Source organism: Rosa chinensis, chromosome 6 (assembly GCF_002994745.2).
Source record: "Rosa chinensis cultivar Old Blush chromosome 6, RchiOBHm-V2, whole genome shotgun sequence".
NCBI classification, from domain to species: Eukaryota; Viridiplantae; Streptophyta; class Magnoliopsida; order Rosales; family Rosaceae; genus Rosa; species Rosa chinensis.
Genome location: NC_037093.1, coordinates 51253348 through 51276460, shown reverse-complemented (window position 1 = coordinate 51276460; position 23113 = coordinate 51253348). Strand labels below are relative to the sequence as shown.

At 39.5% G+C, this 23113-nt stretch overlaps 1 protein-coding gene across 1 annotated transcript; it reads right to left on the bottom strand.

The window, feature by feature from the left end:
• LOC112170068 (structural maintenance of chromosomes protein 1) lies at positions 1-10174 on the bottom strand. Its single transcript, XM_024307214.2, has 18 exons — positions 9440-10174; positions 8649-8885; positions 7851-8084; positions 7160-7398; positions 6615-6881; positions 6128-6398; positions 5585-5709; positions 4425-4534; positions 4220-4327; positions 3994-4133; positions 3523-3612; positions 3218-3426; positions 2419-2588; positions 2114-2223; positions 1644-2023; positions 1146-1397; positions 507-734; positions 1-416 (listed from the first exon to the last, which is right to left on the bottom strand). The coding sequence occupies exons 1-18, from the start codon at positions 9875-9877 to the stop codon at positions 368-370; spliced, it is 3657 nt and encodes a 1218-aa protein (XP_024162982.1). The 5' UTR covers positions 9878-10174; the 3' UTR covers positions 1-367.
• Between the last annotated feature and the right edge of the window lie 12939 nt (positions 10175-23113).

The window sequence follows — 23113 nt, the reverse complement described above, 5'->3', positions numbered from 1 at the left end:
TAACTAATCTCCGCAACCTGACATTAACAATAAAATGAAAGAAGAAAAAAGGTGAGGGAACAACTTATAGTCTTATAGTAACAGTTGAATGCTGGAAATAGAAAAGGAACAATGACTGAGATTTATCCTCTACATTCTGGAAGGTCCGTCATTTTATGACTGATACTATCTTCTTCTCCTCTGACTAATTCATAACCTGTAGCAGTGATTTTTACATCCTAATACGGAGAAACCTAACTGCTGATTTCCATGCCTACTAAAAGAATGTAACCCGAACGGCCTTCCAAATCTTGTAATCATATTTACAGTGAAATGGGATGCTAGCTGATTGATCTGTATCTATATAACAAGTCGTTATCCAACTGCATTACTCCTCCCGAAATTTAGTCAAGTCAAATGACAGTGTTTTGGAACAACTGCAATAACACAAGCACAGTTAGCACATTAAGGAACTATATTAGATAAATGATGAGGATTTAACCATGTGAGGATGTTCTGATGCTCACCCCATGTCAGCGTCCCTGAAAACCCCAACCAGAGCTTCAGCCTTGTCATAGAAGCTATCTTTTAGAGATATTACAATACTTTGAAAACCATTGCCTCCTTCAGTATCCTGATTAACCCTGGCTCCTTGGCATGACTTTGAACGGATGAATCGAGCAACCTTTGCTACATTTAAGTTATCCAGTGCAGCATCAACTTCATCCAGTATGAAAAAAGGCGAAGGCCTATAGCTGAAGCATTCATAAAAGAAAATAAAAAAACAATTAATTACTGGTACTAATTTATGCAGTGTAAAAGAGTAGAAACCAAAAACTAGAACAAAACTTCCAGAGTAGAACAGAGTAAAAAATTGGAGAGAAAGGAAGACCAAAAGCCGACTCTTCTATGAAAGGAAGGAATAATGATGCTACACCCCCCACCCACAGGCTTATACTTGTATCTTTTCATGAAGTCAACTTTAAATATTAAGTCAGAGGGCTTACAATTGTGCCAGAAACTCCACAATCCCCCACCCCCTAAAGTATTCATATCTATTGAAGCATGTGCTCTTTGTATCTGCTGCAAGGTCTACCCAGAATCTTTTGTGCAGGAATCATGAATGTCCGTAAAGGTAAAAACTATTTTAATGTTTTAAGACATACCTGTGTATGGAAAACAGTAATGCTAACGCTGCAACAGTTTTCTCTCCGCCAGATAATTGTTCCATATCTCGAAAGCGCTTTGTTGGGGGCATGGTAGTGTACTTGACGCCATGTAAAAAGGGATCATCTTCATTTTCTAAATTCAAATATGCCGTCCCACCCAGGGGATGTGTATTGCTCTTCGTCAGTTGTTTGTATATCTTATCAATATTACTGGAAATATGGTTGAAGGCATCCATAAACAACTCATACCTGCATTGACCAAATAAACCATTACAATCAAATGCCAGGGGCAAAATAGACGTGTTGGGTAGTGAGCATATATGCCATTTAATGATGATTTCTTTCACTTTCTTTCAACAGTAAACAGTGATCATTCCTATTGCTAGTTTCTATCCATAAAATTTCTCTTACAAAACCCAACAATGTGCAATCATGTATGGTCAACTACATTATAATAATTAGACAATCTGGTAGCAGTGTAAAAGCAATCCATACCTCCTTTGCTTAACCGAGTTAAACAGATCAGCCTTTTGCTTCTGTTCTTTTCTGGCCACTTCAAACTCTCCAGTTACATCTCTTTCCTTTTCTTGTAGAGCCTCATATTGGTCCATGGCCTTCAAATTGGGAGCTGTTCTTTCAATTTCTGATAACTTGGCATCCATTTGTTTCTTAAAGTCTAACTCAACTTTCTCCCGCTCAGAAGGCCTCCTATTCCTCAATAGAGACTCATCTAACTCATCAAAATCAAATACTGGGCCTGTCGTGGAGGATTCAGTCTCCATTGGATCTGAAATGATCGGAAGGCTTATTTGCTGTAGTTCACAATTTTCTACTATCTCCTGCTTTCGAGATGTTAGCTGCTCAATCTGCGATTCCTGCAAGGCGAGGAAAAAAAAAAGACTTGGGGATTTCAAATTCACATATAACATGGTACAGAAGTGTCGCAAACAAAAATAAATGCCAACCTTAGAATTTATCTGTCGATTAAGTTTGGATACATTTGATGTTGCAGTAGAACCCCGCTTGTTCCATTCTTGAATTTCCTTTTCACACCCTTCCGACTTGGACTTCCATTCTACATGAATAGTGAGAGATACAAAAAATATGACCTAACAGAAGGATAAAGTGGGTTTGCAACTGGTTTGAATAACTTGAGAAAAAGACAGAAAAAGAACGATCATAAGATTAAGTCTCAAGCTCACTGCCTAAAATTTAAGAAATTAATTTCTGCAAAACATAATATGGTACCCATGCCAAACTATTATCATACCTTGTGCTTCTTCCTTCAACTGAAGAATCTCATCAGAGGCTTTTTCTGCTGCAGAGTTGGCTTCGGCCTCTTTCTTTTGAACCCGTTCTAAATCTTTTAGTAGGTTACTAATAAATGATTGGAGTTCTTCAATTCGTGTATCCATGTCCCGATTTTGCTCATACTCTAGCCTGAAAGCAAACAAAGAACACTATTTTACCACATAATATGAGAAGGTGCCAAGCTGTCATGCCATAAGTACACCAGAGACAAGTCATAATTGTGGTGAAACTCGGCAAACTATTTGGGTTTGATATTTGAGCACTCCTGATTCTATTCTAAAAAGTTAAACAAAATCTCAGTGACTTTATTGAAGATAAGTCATCACAGCCCTACTAGGAACTTGTAACTGGAGGGCATCAAACATCTTATCTTTAGTGTTCACTGCTTTTTAAAGAAGTGTGATGATAGACAGGACAGCATTCTTTAAAGATGACCAAGACGCATCAAAAGGCATATATATGGTGGGGTCAGAGGAAAACTAACTGAATGATTGGCCAAATACTTGTAGTTGGTTGTTTCCTCAGTCGCAGTAATTGTAGTTCGTCAGAATGTTAAAGCACAATTTGAAGATGCATAAATGCATGCACACACGTGCAATAGCATGTCTATCCATGTTCAAGTTATATACCACATGGATTATGCATGTGTCCAACATAATATACACAACTCACATTCCATTGTATGCCCAAAATAAGATGAGATTACCAACATATAGCAGTAAAATTGACAAAAGATAAAAATACAGGGAAGAACATACTGGTATTTCAGTTTTGATAGCTGGCTACTCAAACTAAGCCTCTCTTCAGCCATAGATTGGGTAGCCTTGAGTTGTTTTTCTTCATACTCGCGAATGTTATCTACCCCAACAGATTTACTAAAGCCTTTGTAGAGTCTGTCAACAATATCATTTATCCTCTTCTCAAGCTTATTGATTTCTGTGCTCCGCTTATCTACAGCTTGTTTTAGCTGCAAGAAAATTTTATTAAATTGCTGGAACTACTTGTGTGAAATAGAATGCTGGAATAAGCTAGATATAGAGCACAGTGATCATCACAGAAATACCTTCAGAAGATCAGGACTGATACGATCAATCTCTTCTTTTATATTCTGCCTCTCGTGGACCAAATTTGCAAGTTTGTCCTTTATGCTTTCCTGTGACAAAACTTATTTTAGTTTTGAATTGACTAGAAGGAAACCTCATGTATAGCATAATTAAGAGATATCAAAGTAAAATTTGAAAACCTCTTCAGTCCCCCCACCCCCCCCCCCCCCCCACCCCCCCAAACACACAAAAAAAAAAAAAAAAAAACACCACCCGGGGACAGGATTTCAAGCAATGGGCAGGGGGGATCTAGCAGAGAGAACACAATAGGATATATCTAAAATTGGGTATGGACACACAAGTAAATACTAAATTCCACCATACTTAAGACTCCAAAGGATAATCATCAACTATGAATTACAAACCAGTCAGATTAACTGTATCTGTAGAATGTGAGTGAACAAAAGAAAAAAGTAAATACATGCAATTACCTTCTCAATATCTGCATATTGGATTTTCTTGTCAAGCCCACTAATTCTGCCAGCTGTTTCAGACTCTTTTAGCTGCATCTCTCTAATTGACCCAAGCTCTTCTAGCTCCAACTCAAACTGTTCTTTCTTCTTCTTCAGTCCTAAACAACAAACGGTTAAACCACATCCAAAATAACCCAACAAAAATTCAAATGAAACTACAGCAAAAAACAAAGTCAAAACCAACCTTCAACTTTTTTATCATCCCATTGTTTTGATCTAGCTTCCATTCCTCCACTGGTACCCCCAGTCATTGTGCCAGATTTTGACAGCATAATTCCATCAACAGTTACAACTAATTTAAGAGAGGTAGACAAAAAAGTTAGATATCTAGCTAAATATAAATATGCCCGACACAGAATACTTATCAATAACAAAGTAGAACTCATTACCTTTGAACCTCTCACCACTCCAGCTTAGGCGCTTAGCCTCATCAAGTTCGTCACAAACAAGTGTATTGCCAACCGCAAAAAGAATAGCCTTCTCCAAAGCATGATCAAATGTTTGGTTGTTAAGTAGACAAACTAATAGCACCATTTTGCAGATTCTCATGAATAAACTTACAGTTTTCGTACAAATAAAAAATGTACAAGGAATAGAGGCAATACATCAAGGATAGAACATTGCATAATGATCAGGAGGGTGAACTACAGTGATAGCTAACCATGAAATGGTGAAGGTGTCCGCTTGATGCTTCCATGCATTAACATGTTCACCAAAATAAATGCAGTGATGATACTAATGTGGATGATTATTATCAGTTGAAAACTTAAACTTCTTTGTGGGAGAGGGCCACAGGAGTGAGGAGTTGCATAAAGAAAACTCGTGCTACAGATGGAAGGAAAAAAAAAAAAAAAGAGAGAACAGAAAAGCCTGTAAATTTTTTTTTTTTTTTTTTTTTGGGACGAGAAAAGCCTCTAATTTGAACAAGGAAGAAGCTAAAGAATTTTTAGAGAGAAAAAAAAATCAATAACAGACACATACTGGGATCCTCAATGCAAGTTTAATTGAACACCTTAATTGTTCAAAAAAAAATTTGTCGGCTTCATATGTTCCATAATTTCTTCTAGAAACTTATAACATGTTTTCAATAACCAGATTTCCTCTACCAAAACAACAATGCACCAAAAATTAGCAGCACAAACCATCCCAGATCAAAGATGCTCCCAATGCTGCAAAACATGACATGTAATATATATATATATATATATATATATATATATATATATATATATATATATATATATATATATATATCAATCAGACACATAATGTCTCTGCCTATTCCTATCCATACAAATAAAGAGCAACAAAATATGCACTACACATGCAGACAAACACCAACAAGATTACACAAGATTGCGTAACTTCTCAACTACACACAGTGTGACAATAAAAGTTTGCACACTAAACCAATGTAGGCACTGGTAGAAACAGAAAATAACACATCATACTTCAATCTCTACTGTACCGTAAGATGAAAACCGCGACACAGAATTATGGAAGATTTGCTATCAAGAATTCTGTGATAAAAAACATGAAGAAAGGATATTGGACAACATCAAAAACCAGCTTTGCAGTACCACCCAAGTTACGCAATCTCTCCATTACTTGCTTTACACGAACAGATTGGAGAGGTATGAATGTCTGGGGAGGAAGCCTTTGTTCTTTCAAATACTGCAGAAATGCAAGTATCAGTATCAGAACCGTATTCACATAAATAATATATAATTAAAATTTTGTCAACATATATCCCACAAATCCACAATGGTGTGCCATGAAACCAAAAATAAACGTCAGTATCATGAGATATTTCAATATTTAAACACATACAACCAACAGCAATATTTAAACTCAATTAGAATATTGAAAAAAAAAAAACATCAGACCTCTAGTTTTTCCTATAATCCATCTTCTTTTATTTTTATTCTGATTGCCTTACAACTAATGTGATGTGAATAATCATTATGAACTTTAGAAAAATAAAATCTTAATTTTACCGACGAAAATAGGAAAGCAACGTGTTTATACTTTATCTCAACAAGCTAGTGTAAACACTCTACAAGAGCGTAATGATTCGAAGAACATATATCACCTTGATACACTCCTTTCCTGTTTGTTCATCTTCAACTACGACTGCATCCATAAATTTCCCCATGGCAACAGTGACAGCAAGATTATACTTCTTTTGTGTTGGCCTACAGAGTTCAGTCATGCGACCATGGACACCCTGAAACAAGCGCTTGAGCGTCTCCACTGCCTGAGACAACCTGGAATCTCTCTCATTTTCATATCTGTCGGCCTTCAGTTCACGTAATTGCTTTTCTAATTCATCAATTTTTGACTTCAGATTTTCATACTTTTGTCTGCATGCATAAAAAGGGTAATAGTAAAGATAAGATTCATTGCATTTTGCTATTATGTCTTGTAAAATAAGTAATAACAAACTAAAGAAGACATTTAATCAAATAAATGAATGGGGGAATGGGAAGCACCAGGCAACACATGCCAAAGCCATAGCAGAACATATGGTTGACTCTTAAAATGCATCAAAAAACAAGCATACAATCAAGTTGAATAACCTGGCATTCTGATGTTTCTCCTGCATCACATGCAATTCATTATTCAGATTTTTAGATTCCTGCTTGTGTTTTGCAGAGTTTTCCTTAATTTTTCTCTGCCTTGTCAGCATTTGCTCATTCTGTGAATCCAGTTCACGCTCCCTACTTCTCAACTGTTGAAGATTTTCTTCCAAATTCTTTTGAGCTTCAAGATCAGCATGCTGTTGCCGATCCAGAACCTCTTTCTCATCTTTTAGCTTTGCAGTTTTCATCCCAGCATCCTCCTTCCTGTACATCAGCATAACAATAACAATTTACAAAGCCTTATCAAGGAGAATGTTAACTACTATGGTTAAGTGAAGGTAATTTAGCAAGTTCATGAAGAATGAAGGGTAGGCAGGAAAATGAGTTCAATCCTCAGCTCAAATTTGAAAAGGAACATGGTTTTTGGTTTCAAGCCTAAAGAAACAGAATTTCAACTTAACAAACATAAGGAACAAGACATTATCATCACACTGAGACGCAGTAACCATGATAAGATTAAGCAGAGATTACCAAACACTTACACTTTAAAATATTCCCTTAATTTAGTATCGTCTAAATGTAATTTTTCACCACTGTCTCGGCCTTTTTCCTGTAAATCCTCTAGTTGTGTGGTCAAATCCTGGATGCCCTTCTGCAGCTTTTTAATTTCCTCCTTATGTCTCCCCCGTTCTTGTTCTTTTCTACCAAGCTCTGTCTTACTTTTCTTGATTTTTGAATTTATTCGCGACATTTCCTCTTTCAGTTTCAGCAGCTCTGGTTTCTACAAACCATATCAAATAATTCATTAGATGTCCTCTTGATCAAGAATAAGACAACAATTGGATTTACAGAATAGAAGCCATTATTTTAAAAGGTCAGCAAAACAAGCAATATATCGAAGAAAAAAAAATCACAAGGACCCGTTCATTCACCCAAAGCAGCTATGTGAGATGGCCAAATACTCTTAAACTAGACATGTAGGCCGTAATAAGTAAAATGTAAAAATAAAAAGAACAATGACATATTTGGTTATAACTACTTTTACGCCTCAGTTGTTTAAGGGTCTAACAGAGTAATCAATCACTTACTTATTCTTCTATGGTTTGTATGTTATTGCTGACATTTATAGATAGCAAAATGCGGTAATAACCAAAATGTTGTCCACCATTTCATGTTATTGGACACAAATATCACGTGAAATTTCTATCTCCTGTTGAAGGCAAAGAAACTCACACTTCTGTCAAGTCTACTACTTCTCTCAGCAATCTTCTTTTCACATTGAGCAATCTCTTTTAAGTATTTGGCAAGTTCTTTCTTCTTTTTGTTTGCTTCTTGCTGAAAATCATCTAGTTCTTGCATAACCTGTTCGCGGCTTCTCTTTTCAGCTTCAAGCTCATCAGTTGTTTTCGTTATATCTTTTTCTATGTTAAACAACTGCCACAAAAAGTGTTCTCTCTTCAAAGATTTCTGCAAGAAAGAATATATGTGATTTTAGTATTAGCATAGTACAGAAATCAAAGTTTTGAAACAGAGGATTCAAAGATAGGAGTATACACCTATTGAGCATGTACAAGAAACAAACTTCAACAACAAAATAGTCTACAGGGATAAAAGTTCGATATACTCAAGACAGGTCCTATATTAGATTTAATCCATGAGAGTGGCACACAACCATGTGGATGCAAGATTGATAGTGTGTGCGTGTGTCTGTGTATGAGCACCTTTGCACAAAAGAGATAGAGGGGGAATGCTATATGCAAGGCCCTCTTTCCTGAAACCTCTTGAAGGTGTGAGAATGGTTCCTAGTATCTACAATATTTTTTCAGTTACATTATACCTTGCATGCATACATGCATTTGTACAATTAATTACATAATTTCACCCGACAGAGAAATTGAAACAATTCAGCAGGATAGACATAAGAACAACTTCTTATAAACCTACTATACAACGTATGCATATGATTGTGTGCATATAGACATGTGTAACCAGTAAAGCACAGACGTATATATAAAACATTGAGACACGCACCAGTTCATTTTGCAGGCGAATGTGCTTCTCAGCTTCTTCCTTTTGCTCTTTCTTTTGCTTCCTCTCTGCTACTATGGTTCTTTTTTTCTGATAAACAAGGGCTGCTTTTTCTTCAGCTATGCCTTTCTCTTCTTCATACTTTTCATAGTCTCTCTTGAGCTCATCAGACCCTGAGATCTGCTCAAGCAGTCCAGTGAGTTCCTTAGGATTTTTAGAGGCAATGGACTCGACATCACCCTAAGAGAAAAAGATAATCAGTAATTAGAAGTCACCCCATCACTGTCAAGATATGCAAATATCAGAGCCACCATACAAGCTGCAATACATCTTAGAGTCTATGAAAAATAATGCAAATGAGTAGACAATGCACGGTTTAGCAACTTCTGTGAATTCTCATATTTTTCCCTCTTTTAATTTTGGCTTAGAAACAGGATGGATATATTTCCAAAATTAAAAACATGGAAGCCCAAGGTTCTAATAAGTCACTACACCAAAGTGCCCAAATAAGAGTACCTTGAGCCTGAACTCAACAATAAGCGCGAAACATTTACATTAACTAACCCAACACCATTTCACAAATGACACGTGCAATTGGAGACATTATCAATATTTAATAATTAACTTCCATTCATCCACTAACGCAAGGTGTGGCAAATAAATGTTATTGATGCCCCTTCTCCTTCTATTCTCATTCAAAAACTCTGCTTCCTAGCAAACATACTCCCTATGGCAAAAATGGATATAGAAAGCTAAACTATGGCAATTAAGAGTATTCGGTCAACGAAATTAACCTGAAAGACAAGAAAATTGCGAGCCTTGACTAGAATTCCAAGGGACTTAAGCTTCTCATTGTAAGCTTCCCACGATACCGACTTGCCGTCTATGCGGTACTCACTGCCGCCGGAGCTAGTGATGGCCCTTGTGAACTGGATCTCAGACTCATTCGCAAGCTGGTAAACCAAGCTCACAAACGCCCTGCGGCCTTTCTCGCTCTTCTCACTGTCGTCCATGGCGTAGATCAGGTCCTTCAACTGGGACCCACGGAGCTGGCCGGTCTTGACCCCAAGGACGAAGCTTATGGCGTCCATGAGGTTGGACTTGCCGGAGCCATTGGGGCCGATAATCGCCGTGAAGTCGGAGAAGGGGCCGATGACCTGGTGGCCCCGGTAGGACTTGAAATTCTCGAGCTCCAGGCGGTGGATTTTGCCCTGGGAGATCAGGGACGGCATGGCTAGGGTTTAATTCGTCAATTTGAAGCTAGGGTTTGGGGAGGGGTGGAATTTAGGGTTGGGGAGTGGCGGAGCACGGGAGATAGGAGTGGAGGGAAGAGATGCGGAAGACGGGAGTTGTAGCCTGAAAGTTGAGGAGTTGACTTTTCCGGCGGAGAGGAGGGAAGGTGAGGGGGGAGAGGAGGGGATTGGGGATTTGAGGGAATTGGCGGGAGATGGAGTTTGGGGGAATTAGGGAGGATTGATGATATGACTTGCCATTTTCCAAGTAAAAAACAATAGTGAGCGCTACTAGAGTCGAAAGTCGAAACGTTTCACTCGGCAGAAAATGCGACCAGTGTAGAATGTTTGATTTGCAATTTAGTCCTTTAGTCTTCGTTTATTTTCGTTTTGGCCGCTAGTTGCCGTTGGTGCAAGAGTTTACTTTTTTTTTTGGAAGGAACTTGGCTGACCAGCCCTGGTCAAGAGGGGCTGACAACAGCCACTAAAAATCTGACAGCTGTATTCTTTTTTTTTTTTTTTTTTTTTTTTAGCCCCTGCCCTTTCGGTTCTCCTTCTTCAGTTCTTCCTCTTCCTCTTGTTCTTCTTCCTCTTCCTCTTCCACTTCCACTTCCTCTTCCTCTTCCTCTTGTTCTTCTTCCACTTCCTCTTCCCTAAACCACCAGCACCACCCCACCCACCCAACCCAACACCAGTCCCACCACTCGCCGCCGCCACCTCAAACCCCACAGAGTCCGCTTCAACCGCCTCCGCCTCCTCCGCGAAGCCCAAGCTCCGAGACCACGTGGACCTCCACCGCCATGCCGCCGCCGTCGTCCACGTGGGATTTCTGGGACCCTTTTGCGCCGGCTTCGTCTCGGTCGGTGATCGAGGAGGAATGGGAGGCTACGACCACCGCGTCGGAGGCGGTGGTTACGACTGTCACCGTGGCGCCGCCTTCGGTTGTTAGTGGGTTTTCGAAGGACAGTGAGGAAGAGGAAGAGGAAGAGGAAGAACTGAAGAAGGAGAGAAAAAAAAAAAAAAAAAAGACAGCTGTTAGATTTTTAGTGGCTGTGGTCAGCCCCTCCTGACCAGGGCTGGTCAGCCAAGTTCTTTCCTTTTTTTTTTTTTTTTTTTATTTGAAAAAATGGCTATGCGGCTGCCCTCAAACCTTTACTAATGAAACGGATGAATACATATAGGGGGGGACATAAAGCCGAAACCCCTAATTACAATACACCCAAAGAGAAATTCCTGAATAATAACAGGAGTCTCTACAACAACAATGTATTCAAACATGCACCTAATAGCAAAGAGTGTCATATCAACTACTCTATTTGCTTTACAATAACGGTGGCATATCGGAAAGTTAAAGCAGTGCCATAATACCAATAATTTAGTAGCTTTCCCAATATGCTGCCAATCGGAAATAAAACCGACGACACGTCGTTTCATCCCACCACCAGGAGGTTGCAACCGAAGCATGATCTGCCGCCTCGCTAGGGCAGACAAGGCATACTGAGTATGCAAACCTGGACATCGCCTACATGACCTTGCCAAGAGTTGGCAAGGATTTATTATAGATAAACTACACCTAAACTTGATACATAATATCAAAACTAAATAATACCTACTATAAACCCACCAGTAGAGGCCCAAGTACTGAGGACAGGCCCAAGATTCCGGATAGGCCCACTTCCATGTAGAAGCCCCCGACCCATGCCAGGCCCACGATCCTTGTTGCACCAGATCGTCCACTTTTTCCGGTCGGAATGGTGGCACTACAACTAATGAACCACGACGGCATAGAATCGCAGCTAGAACTAGTGACCAGAACACGGCACGCTTGATCCTCGCCGCCACCGGCACACACATGTCTAAGCTGCGCCGGTGAAGCATTCACTCGTAACAACCACAGCAGGATCGCCATTTGCAACAAGTTCGGAGTGCAGCCGGATCAGGAAAGTCTCATCGAATGAGGAACACGTCCTCCCCCAGGCCTCCAAGATCGCGGCCAAAGGAGTGTTTGTTTACCCAAGTCGGTGATTGCAGATTGTTTGGCGAACGCTGCAATTACGGACTGATAACTCCACCAGCGATAGTTCGTCGTTGATCTCAGAAGGTAGCCGGAGCGCCACCGTGATTGACAATCCCCGCCTCCCCCAGGCTTCCTCGACATCGTCGGTTGCAGACTCTTCTTTGGGCTCAACGGTTGCAGATTGGGATCACACCAGCAACGATTAATCTCGTCCCGGCCTGTACTCCACTGCAGACCTTCACTAGGGGACTGAAACACTAAACCTACCAGTCCGACGACAACGTCTAGAAGACGTGTCGCCGGACGGAACATCAGGACACTGATGGTTCTCTCTTCTTCGAGTTCGAAAACTTCTCCTCCGAGAAATGCGAAGCAAAACAACTTTTTCTTTAGAGTTTACTTTTTGTGGTGGTCTGAATTTAGACAAAGTTCATAATTTAGTTATTTACCTTTTCTGATTTTACAAAAATTTCAATTTGATTGATAAAAAAAATAAAAAAATAAATCATTTTGTACCTTTCAAGTTTCAATAATTTTAAGGAAAGTTTCAAGGGTCCTTGACCCAAAGCCCCAAAATGAGTAAAAATTATCCCACTTACCCAAACAACAAATTTTTGTTTCCACATACACAATTTTACATCAAATAACCATTTTACCCTTAACTCAATTAAATAATTACAACCACTGGCACTATCACCACTCTGCACGGACCCGACTCTCTCTCTCTCTCTCCAGACGCCGGACGCCGGAGCCAGCTTTCTCTCTCTCCTCGTCGCTCCACTCTTCGTCGACGATAGTGTCATAGGTGGCACCGACAACCTCCGTCTCCTAAAACTGGTCGACCTCAACTTCTCACAGGATTTCGAGACTCCAGACCGTCAAGTTGGCCGGGTTAATAGGTTTTCAACCTTACTTCAGTGGAGAGGAGCGGACAGAGTCCGAGATCCGGCTTGAGAAGGATTCATTGTTGCCAGTGTCCCTAACTGACTGGATGTCAGAAGGTGTTTTTGCCCGCCAGGTCGACCCTGGACCATCAGGTGGTGAATGTGAGTGGACTGAATGCGGTGGAACTCCGATCGAAGCTACCTGAAGGAGACGAAGAAGCTCCGCTCGAAGCTACCTCTCCCATTGAAGCTCCGGTCTGACCACAGGCGAGGAATGCAGCTCTTGACGTGGGTGCCCAGAGCATTTTCTAGGTGCCCAAATCTTTTTCTTTTTTTTTAAGTAATGGGGCAGAAAGAAATGAAAAAAAAAATTGAATGTCTATTAGGGGCTAATAGACGTCTATTGGGGGGCAATAGATATTAGGGGGCAATAGAGGTCTATTAGGGGCAAAAAAACATTTCCGGTGAGATTTTCAGCAAATTCCGGTAGGCGGCGGCCGGTGATCTGAATCCCGCGACTGGTGACAGGATTCCTGCCAACTTTAGTCGGATTCCTGTCACCGGTCGCGGGATTCAGATCACCGGCCGCCGCCCACCGGTGACAGGAATCCGACGAAAGTTGGCCGGACTCCGGCGAAGTCTCCTATGGTTTCTCTCTCTCTCTCTCTCTCTCTCTAAGTAATAAAGGGGTGAGGGTAAAATGGTATTAAAAAAATTAATGGGGTATTAGAGAAGATCTCCTTAGACTGTTTTGGGTAAGAGGGAATTAAAAAAACTTAATGGAGTAAGTGGGAAAAAAAATCACCAAAAATGGGGTAAATGGACAAAAACCCAAGTTTCAATATTTCTCTTCTTTTTTGGACAATTTAAATTCCATAATTTTTAATATGGATATAAATATGAATCTAGATCTAAAATGATAAATGTCTAGGAGAGAACACGAAGTGCATGGATAATTTGAAGTCCGCAAAAGCAATCAGCAGCTGAGATCAACGAATGAGGGCAAAACTTAAGAGTTGCCAAAGTTTTGCATAAATATCCAAGTAAAACAAGGCATTAGGTCATTATTTCAATGATACCCAAATTTGAATAAAACATAGCAGAATTGTAAGTTTTAGCTTTTTAGGGCATTAATATACCTTAAGGGCACGTTTACTTACTTGAAATGGGAGAGAATGATTACGGGGTAAAACTATTCCTATGTTTACTAACACATAAAGGAATCGGAATGATTCCGGATAAAAGTATTCATGCGTTTATTAACACATGAAGGAATCAAAATGAGTGTAGGTCTCGCCTCCTTATAAGGAATCGATTCCTAAATACTCAAGAATTTGATTATGAAGGGGGAAGATAGGTTTAGGAATCAACTCTTCCGAAATCAATACCGATTCCTTTCTTCTCCCATTCCAGTTGTCTTCAATTTATGATTATTTTTCATTTCAAGTAAGTAAATGTGCCATAAAAGTTTTAGAACGTGAATAATAATAATAATTTAGGGATAATGCTCATACACCCCGATTCTACCAAAATACTTCCCCAAAACCCCAGCTATTTTTTTTCCTTTCCCTTTCACACAAGTATCTGTCTCTTTCTTTCTCACTTGCACAAACTCTCACTTTTTCTTCCAGCTGTACCCTTGTGATGTTTATATATATTTAATATTTCTGTTACGATTATGAAACGTGGTGGGCCCATTCTCAAAATTATTTAAACAGAAGTCTGTTAGTTTTCATCTTCCATTCAAAGATAAACAGTACGATTTACTATTCATAATTTCGATCGTTGACAGACTCGAATTAGTAGCTATCTGCAAACATACTGAAAAAGAACTGCAAACAGAAAAAGAAAAATTGAGAAAATTGAAGGCTTATAGAGATAATCTTAATAGAGAATCCCCCAACTATTGGGATATCATTTATAGACTTCAAAATAGAATTTATAAAATAGAAGAAGAGATAGAAAATCTCTTATATGTTCTGAAAGAGGAACAAAAACCTCTTGATTACTTGAGCATTGGTTAGATCCGCACCCAACTGGTATCAGAGCTTGTAAAAGGCTCAAAGGAGAACCCCTCCTTAATGGGGACAATGTCAGAATTGTTATTAGAGAAAATAAATTCTCTACTAAAAGCTTCTGATGAGAAATATCAGAAGATGTTACTAGAAATATCTAGATGTCAGTCGACACTAGAAACAATACCTGCTATAATCCACCAATTAGAAAGATTGGAAAACAAACTGGATTATATCAAAGATCTTCCAAAAACGGAAGAAGAAAGACTGACAAGTGTCAGTAGAAAAATCAAAGAACAGCAAAAAACGCTGGATTCTATACTGAAGGACAAGAAATTGCCTACAGTAAAAAAGAAGACTAATGGATTCAAACCATTAGAAAAACCAAACTCAAATCATGTTCCTAATATGATTTTTCTGGAACCATCTACTAGTCAGTCTAGTATCCGGTATGAAAACCCGGAAAAAAGAGAAATGCAAGAATTGGCAATAGTATACAGAGTGTACTATAAACTGATGAGCACCACAGTGGAACCAAAGACAAGGATCTCCAACATCCCTGGTCTCACTACTGGATTCCTCACCAGCCAGAAAAACCATTCACAGCAGATTCATAAGGTTGCTTGGAATGAAGTAACTTTTCCTCTTGAATGGAAACTGTCCGGTCCAAAAAAGCTGCCGGAAAGAACTAAAGCAAAGATCTACGAGAGTAGACGCACTGGAGAAATCAGCCTCAACTTTGAAGATCACAGGAAAAGTGATGTCTGTCCTGAAAACATCAGGATAAACAGCAGTCTTCTGAGAAGAAGCTACAGCACCAGAGAAGCCGGTGTCAGTGGTACAAAACCCACTATTGAAGAACCAATATCAGAAGAAGATCTGGAAGCTGATCTATGCAGACCAGTCCATACGCTCAGAGCTGAGAAGCTCTATGATCTTTACAAAGAAGCTGAGAATTGTGAAAGTCCTGAACGATTAGAAAAACTAATCGAGGAAATGAAAGAATTCAAATGCAGAAAGACAAGAAAAGTCTTTCCTTACCAAGATGTTGAAATGGAAGAAGGAGGAAGCTCCAGAACTTTCATAAAAAAAGAAACAAGGGAAATGAAACTCCCAGTTCAGAAAGCCCCCACGGGTAAAAAAGGAGAAAGAAATTCTCAAAGATTCGTCCCCGAGGACAATCTGCCAAGAGTTCCGATCACGAACTATGGCATCTGGTTGAATCTAGACAAGAGTCTAGACAAAAGAAAAACCATTGACCAATGGGTAGATAGCCTGATGATGGCTTCTGCACTGACCCTTGGAAAATTTGAAGCACCAGATTTGCAGGTGTACTATGAAACTACTCTCACCGGAGTAGCAAAAAAGTACTACCTATCTTTCAAGGAAACTACCAGAGGAAGAGACTGGCTTGAAGAGATAAAAAATTCAAAGTCTCCGTATGATTTTGCAGTACCCCTGTACGATCAATTCTGTGGAGATCTCTCAAATCTGAGTGAGAAAGCCAAAGAAACGGCAAAGTCGAATATCTATGCTCTCAAGATCTGTGACATGAAATATTTCGAAGAATACCTGAATGAATTTCAGGAATATTACTGTACAATTGGTGAACTAGAGAATACTGATCTAGTTAATCTGTTGCACAGAAAGCTCCCTGAACCATGGAGAACAGCTGTGAGAGAAAGCATAGCTGAAAAACCAATTGAACGATTTTCAGTTGGAGGAATTGCCGACAGAATCCGGCAACTACTGAAGGAGCAATGCAAAGCCAATCTTAGAGCTAAGATGGCTAAGAAGCAACTCAAAGGAGTTGAAAATTTCTGTTACGGAATACTGGATATGCCCACAAACTGGGGATGTCATGAATCCAAATTCCACAGAAAGAAGAAAAAAGAAAAATATTACTCGAAAAAATTCAAAAAGAGTAATCAGAGAAAGAATTGGAGATTCAAGAAAAGCTCCAATTACAAGAAGCAACAGGATGAAGATCCAGAAAAGAAATTCTTCAAGAAAAAGAAGAATACTCATCAGCATAAACAACCCAGCAAGAAAGCTTGCAGATGTTGGTTGTGTAAAGCTGAAGGACACTATGCCAATGAATGCCCAGAAAAGGGTAAAAGATCTACTAAGGCTCTAGCTCTCTTTGAAGAATATGAGCAGATAGTAGAGGTAGCAAACATAAAAGGCTACGAAATAGCTTATACTGATGATGAAGATGACGGCAGGTCAGTATACTCTGCCTGGTCTGAAGAAGAAACTTCATCAGAAGAGTCTGAGATAGATTCTGAAGTAGAGTACTTCGAATCCAGACAAATGAATGTTTTGAAAGTCAAAAACTGGGAAGAAAGCAAGACAGAATCCTTCATGTCTTCTTATCAGGTTAACCCTGGTTCGTTCGTCTGTGACTACTGTTTATGTCACGAGAAGAATGGTCTCCCTATGTTCTGCGAAGAATCTAAGAAGACTTATCACAAAGAATGCTTCATAGCTGAAGCAAGAAGAAAAACCAAGAATGGTCTTGTCAGCCAATGGGTTGAGCAAGAATATGAAGAGTATTTTGCTGAGAGAAAAGCGAAAGAAGTTGAAACTCTGTTCCAGGAAACCATGGAACAAACAAAGAATGTTGCAGCAACTGTAGTCCAAGAAGCGACTATGGAACAACCATCTTCCTCAGAAATAAAGGAAGAAATCATCGGTGAAGAAACAATCGATGAAGATATTGAACTGGTTGAAATACCAGAAAATGTCCATCTCTTAGAAAGACAAGAGATAGCGGCGGATACTGATACATGGGATCTACTTGGCCAACCTTCCGGCAAGTTTGACTACAAAGTCAGATATGATCCTCCCCCCTGGTTCAGTAATCCAGACAGCAAGAAGATAACTCCTACAGATTGGGATGATGATGACAAATCACCCATTCAGGAAAATGTTCCAGAAGAGTGTAAACCGTTCATTCCAACGGAACAAGTTCAAGAAAAGGAGCCTCACCAATCGAAAGCCGTCTCTACAAGTAGATACAGCAACTACATAGAGATCGGACTCAAGTTCCCTGATCACCGGAAATATCATCTACATGCTTTTGTAGATAATGGATCAGGCTTTACTGTTGCAAAGAGATTTGCAATTCCAGAAGAACTCTGGAACGAAGACAAGAAAAAGTCAGCTACTGGTGTTACATTCGATGGAAGCCATCTCACCATGAAGAAAGTAGCAAAAAATGTTCATATCACCATTGGTGGAGGAACATTTATCATCCAGAATGTTTGGCAATCTGAAGGCCAAGGATCTGATTTCTTGTTGGGCAATGATTTTATTCTCCAACAAAGATTCATTCAGGATGAAGAAGCGATAGGCTTCAGAAAAGGAGAACGGGTGTTCTGGGCTGACCGCCTCCCACATGCATTCAGTGTGACCGGTCCCGGTTTTACTACTCAGTATCAGAGATCGCAACAGAATAGTGGTGATCTTACCCCCTACAAACCCAAATTTCAACCCATACTCCAAATCAAACAACAAGAAGAACTGCTTGTTGAAGAATCTTCAGAAGAAGAAGAAGAAGCTAGTGAAGATGAAGAAGCTAGTTTCATCCACGAGCACAACCTCAAGCACTTTCAGAACAAGCTTGAGTCTCAACAAACTCCCACTCTTGACAAAATCAAGAAACTACTCGAGCAGAATGTGGACACAAATCCTCAGAAGTTTTGGGAAAAAGACCCAGTGGTCTGTGAATTGAGATTGCATGACATGAATGCTATCTGCCATGTCAAAGCCATTCCTCAGTACAAAGAGGAAGATCAGAAAGAATTCAGAAGTGATATTGAAGATCTCCTGAAGAAGAAATTAATTCAACCTTCCACTAGCCCTCATCATGCTCCAGCATTCTACGTGAGAAATCATGCAGAGAATCTAAGGGGAAAAGCTAGAATGGTTATTGACTATAGAGATGTCAATAAGAAGACTGTCAAAGACGGATATCAGATCGCTCAAGTCAGAGTCCTGATCAACCAGCTCAGAGGAGCTAAAGTCTTTTCGAAATTCGATGCAAAGTCGGGTTTCTGGCAGGTCAAGATGCATCCTGAGAGTGTACCTCTCACTGCATTTGGAACACCACAAGGTCATTACGAGTGGCTAGTAATGCCTTTTGGTCTCAAGCAAGCTCCCTCAATCTTTCAAAGAAAGATGGACAACATCTTCAAGCATGTAGCGGAGTTCTGCGTCGTCTACATAGATGACATCCTGGTCTTCTCCAAAAACAGAGAAGAACACATGAAGCACCTCCACGAGGTAGCAAAGCTGATAGTCCAGCATGGAATTATCCTAGGTGAGAAGAAAATCTTCTTTATCCTCGATGAAGTTGATTTCCTAGGAATAAACATCAAGAATGGAGTCATAAAGCTCCAACCTCACATCCTTGAAAAGATCTGGAAGTTCCCAGACAAAATTCCTGATGCTAAGAGTCTAGAGAGATTCCTTGGTGTCATAAATTATGGAAGAGATTTCATCCCTAGAATCTCAGGGTTAACAGCAATGTTATCTCCCAAGACAAGTTCCAAAAGGAAATGGAACTTCACAGAAGATGATGAAAAGATCGTGAAGCAGATAAAAAACCTCTGCAAGAACCTCCCTCCTCTTCAACAACCAGAAGAGAATGATGAAATTATCCTCCAGACAGATGCGAGTGATAATTACTGGTCTGGTGTTGTTCTGGCGAGAGCGCCTGGAACTAACATTGAAAAGATCTGCAAATTTTGTAGTGGCAAGTTCAGCCCTGCAGAACTGAATTATCCCACAGGGGAAAAAGAAATTTTAGCTGTCAAGAAAACAATTTTAAATTCTCCAGCTTATCTGGGAAAAACCTTTACTGTCCGCACCGATTGTGCTAGAGTAAAGAATTTTAAAAATTTTAAACTTGACAAAGCTGCTGATAGAGGAAGATTAGCCAACTGGCAATTGTTTCTTAACCAATACGATTATACTGTTGAATTAATTGCAGGAAACAAGAACTATCTTCCAGACGCATTGACCAGAGAACTGGCAATGTTCAGCCAAAGAGAAGACGACGAAGGTCGTAATCCCAGAAGCAGAAGGACTGGGAAAGAACAGGAATCTGAAGAAGATCCAAAAGAAACCAAGGAGAAAATCCTTAAAAGGTTTCTGCTAAGCTCAAAAGGCTTGGCCTCAACTGATCAATCCCAGGGTAAAGGATTGGCTAGCCCGTCTCAAACGGCAGACGGTAAAGGCACATCAAGACCGTTGACGGCTGCTGCTTTGCCAAAAAGCAGACCAACTCCTAGTGGAGTTATAAATGTTTTTAATTATGAATTAAGAACTTTTGATACTCCTGTGTTCAGAACTGGCAGGAGACTAGCGTATCACCAGAAGGCAATCCTGGACAATCTCTTATTTGCCTTTCAAGAAAGAAGCAGTGGATTAATGTTCCCAGCTCTGTTTGCATTAGCTGAAGAACTCTACGAGAATGGTAGACCACAAGGTGAAGAGCTTCATACACAGCAGAGTGCTGTAAGGAAAGAAAAATTATCCTTCCTTGAAAGTCCAGAAAGTGCTAGGGTCCCTATCATAGCACTCAATGAATCAGACTGGTATGAATTCCATAATCTGATAGGAAGGCACAATCCTGAAAACCTAGTTCCTCCAACCCTCTTTATTGTCTCAGGACCATATGTTGGAAGATACCTGGTAAATGTTCAGAGTGAACATCCTCAAGAACACAAGCTATGGCTTGTTGAAAATGGTTTTGTCCATAATTTATGGACTAAAACTAATGATGATCTAAGAGGCTTGCCGCCTATTATTGTCAACACGGTCAAGAACATCAGAAAAAACAACTGTATGCTTCGTCTGAAGTTCAGATCCACACCTCCTGAATGGATCCAGAAGACAGATGGTGAAGTTGAATATATTCCTCCATATCATTATGTGAGAATTATTCAAAGAAGATATCTTCAACCAGCCTGTGTAGCATACAACGGCCAACCAAATTCTAGCATTCCCTGGATGAAGGCCATGGCTCTTGACTACATCAAAAAGATCATCTCTGAAGACATCAACAACACATTCCTGGCAGCAGGAGAAAAGACAATTATCACTGCTTACGATCATCCTGACGTAGTCAGCAGCGATATATTCCTATCTCTAACCAGAAAAGAGATAGACTCGACAATGGCATGCATGCGTTGGGTGGAAAAGCTTGAAAATGACAACCACTACAAGATGTATGTTGATACAGACGTCGAGGATAATGCAACAACAACTCGCATGGCCCAGACAGACAACAACTCCTTTGTCTTTGGCCACCATTCTGAAACGGACGAGAACATGTGAAGCTACAGGTGAAGAATCAGCACCAAAATAGCAACTGTAGAACTTTAGACTTTTCTAAAGCTACTTTTGCTTTTTCCTTTTCAAAAAAAAAGAGAAAAGGTTAAGTGAAAAACATTTCACTTTTTCCTTTTGCTTTTCCCTGACCGACCTCCACCAGCAGGAGCACTACGAAAAGCAGAAGTCACGGAGTTGTCCTGTACATTTTTGTATTTTGAATTCTAGTTTGAGTTCCGCTCCCTATATAAGGAGCTTCAGCTTCTCTTAGAAGGCATTCGAAGTTTAGATCAGAAAATTGAGTAGAAGAGTCTTCTCTCAAGAAGTAAGAAAGCCATAGTAAGCAGTGTGCTTTTCCTACCTATTCAGTGTGCAGTAGTGTGCTTTCATTACAAGTAAGTACCTGTTTTTCATTCCTATGGATAACTAAACAGCCTTGTGCTGTTTATCCTAGAATGAAGCTCTGAATTTCTAGCATGTATTTCTGTTGAATAATAAAAGGGAATACCCACCCATGTTTGTCAAATGTAGCAGAACTAAATAACTTTATCTATCACTATCTAGTTTGCATTATATCTGTTATTATCTCTTAACCGTGTTTTCCGTCCATCACCATCTACTTCCTATGTGCATCTAAAGTTTGAAAGGTCTTTTTCACCAGAAAAACTCAGTTTTAAAACCAAGATTAAGACAAGCAGCAGTGATTCCACCTGTTAAAGTATCCGTTAGGCAGGAGGCCGTTAGGAGAAAAACTTGGGTATGTTGAAGGCTAGTCTTGTTTTCAAACTTGCTTTAAAATAAAAGTTTCAAAGTTGAACAAAATCTCTAAAACTCAGGATAACACATAGGAACAACCCCTTTTGGTCTTTTTCCAAGCAAATAGTAAAATACGAAAAGGTTGGTGCATTTGGGAACAATACATAGGATTTTTGGGCAAAAGGGAATTACCCCAATAATTTAGGGTTTTGCCTTGAAAGATCGGGGACGGCACGACTGGTTGATGGTTTAGAAGCTAAGGTTTCTGGAGGTGGAATCTAGGGTTTGGGAGAGTAGAGGTCGTAGTTAGAGGTGGCAAACGGGCCGGTCGGCCCGACCTGGCCCATTTTAAGCAGGCCTAATAGTGCTTCGTGCCGTGCTTGGGCCGGCCCATTTATTACCTTGCCGACCCATTTACATAAACATTAAGCCCGGTTCGGCGCATGGCCCCGAGCCCATATCGTGCTGGGTCATGCTCGTGCCGGATCAATAAACTGGCCGTGCTCGTACCTACCCACTATAAAGAATCTTAATTTGAATAAATAAAAATTAATTTTATTTAACTATTTAGAAAATTAAAATAAATTAAGTTCTACAATATTTTTTTTAATCTTAGCTTTTTAAGATTAGTTTTCTAATATTTTTTATATTCCACTACAGGAAAGAAAGAAAGAAAAAATAACTCAAAATATATTGCTTGTAGTATATTATTGTGAGATTAATCTTTATTAATATAATAAAGATTTAGTATCATATTATTTTTTCCTTCATTCTATAGTTGTATTATTATGAGATTAGAAAAAATACTTTATGTCAAAACAAGGATATAATGTTTTATTTCACTATTTTAACAATATAAAGAAATAGCATTTGTGGAATTGTCATAAAATTTTAAATAAAGAGGTCTAATATCAAATCTCATCATTGTGGTTTTTAAATATTTTTAAAAATAAAATGAAATTTTGTGTTTGTAACGGATCGGCTCACAATATGTCGTGCTCGTGCTTAACGACTCGTTTGCCACCTCTAGTCGTAGTAGAGAGAAGACACATAAGTGGAGAGTTTCCCGGAATGTGGAGGGAAGGTTTGGATTTGGGGGTGGGGTGGGGCGTGTGGGGGGGTGGGGGCAGAAAAGAAAATAAGAAAAAAGGTTCAATCAATGAAAGGAAAGAGTATCAAGCGCAAAGACTGAATCAAGACAAATAAAGTTGTAATGTAGACTCTG

Bases quoted from the DNA above. Each gene is read 5' to 3' on its own strand.
- LOC112170068 (XM_024307214.2), bottom strand. From the start codon at position 9,877: ATGCCGTCCCTGATCTCCCAGGGCAAAATCCACCGCCTGGAGCTCGAG. The intron at 8,886-9,439 runs GTTAATTTCGTT...TTTTTCTCTTAG, and splicing joins GCAATTTTCTTGTCTTTCAG to GGTGATGTCGAGTCCATTGC. The intron at 4,328-4,424 runs GTAATGAGTTCT...CTCTTAAATTAG, and splicing joins GAGTGGTGAGAGGTTCAAAG to TTGTAACTGTTGATGGAATT.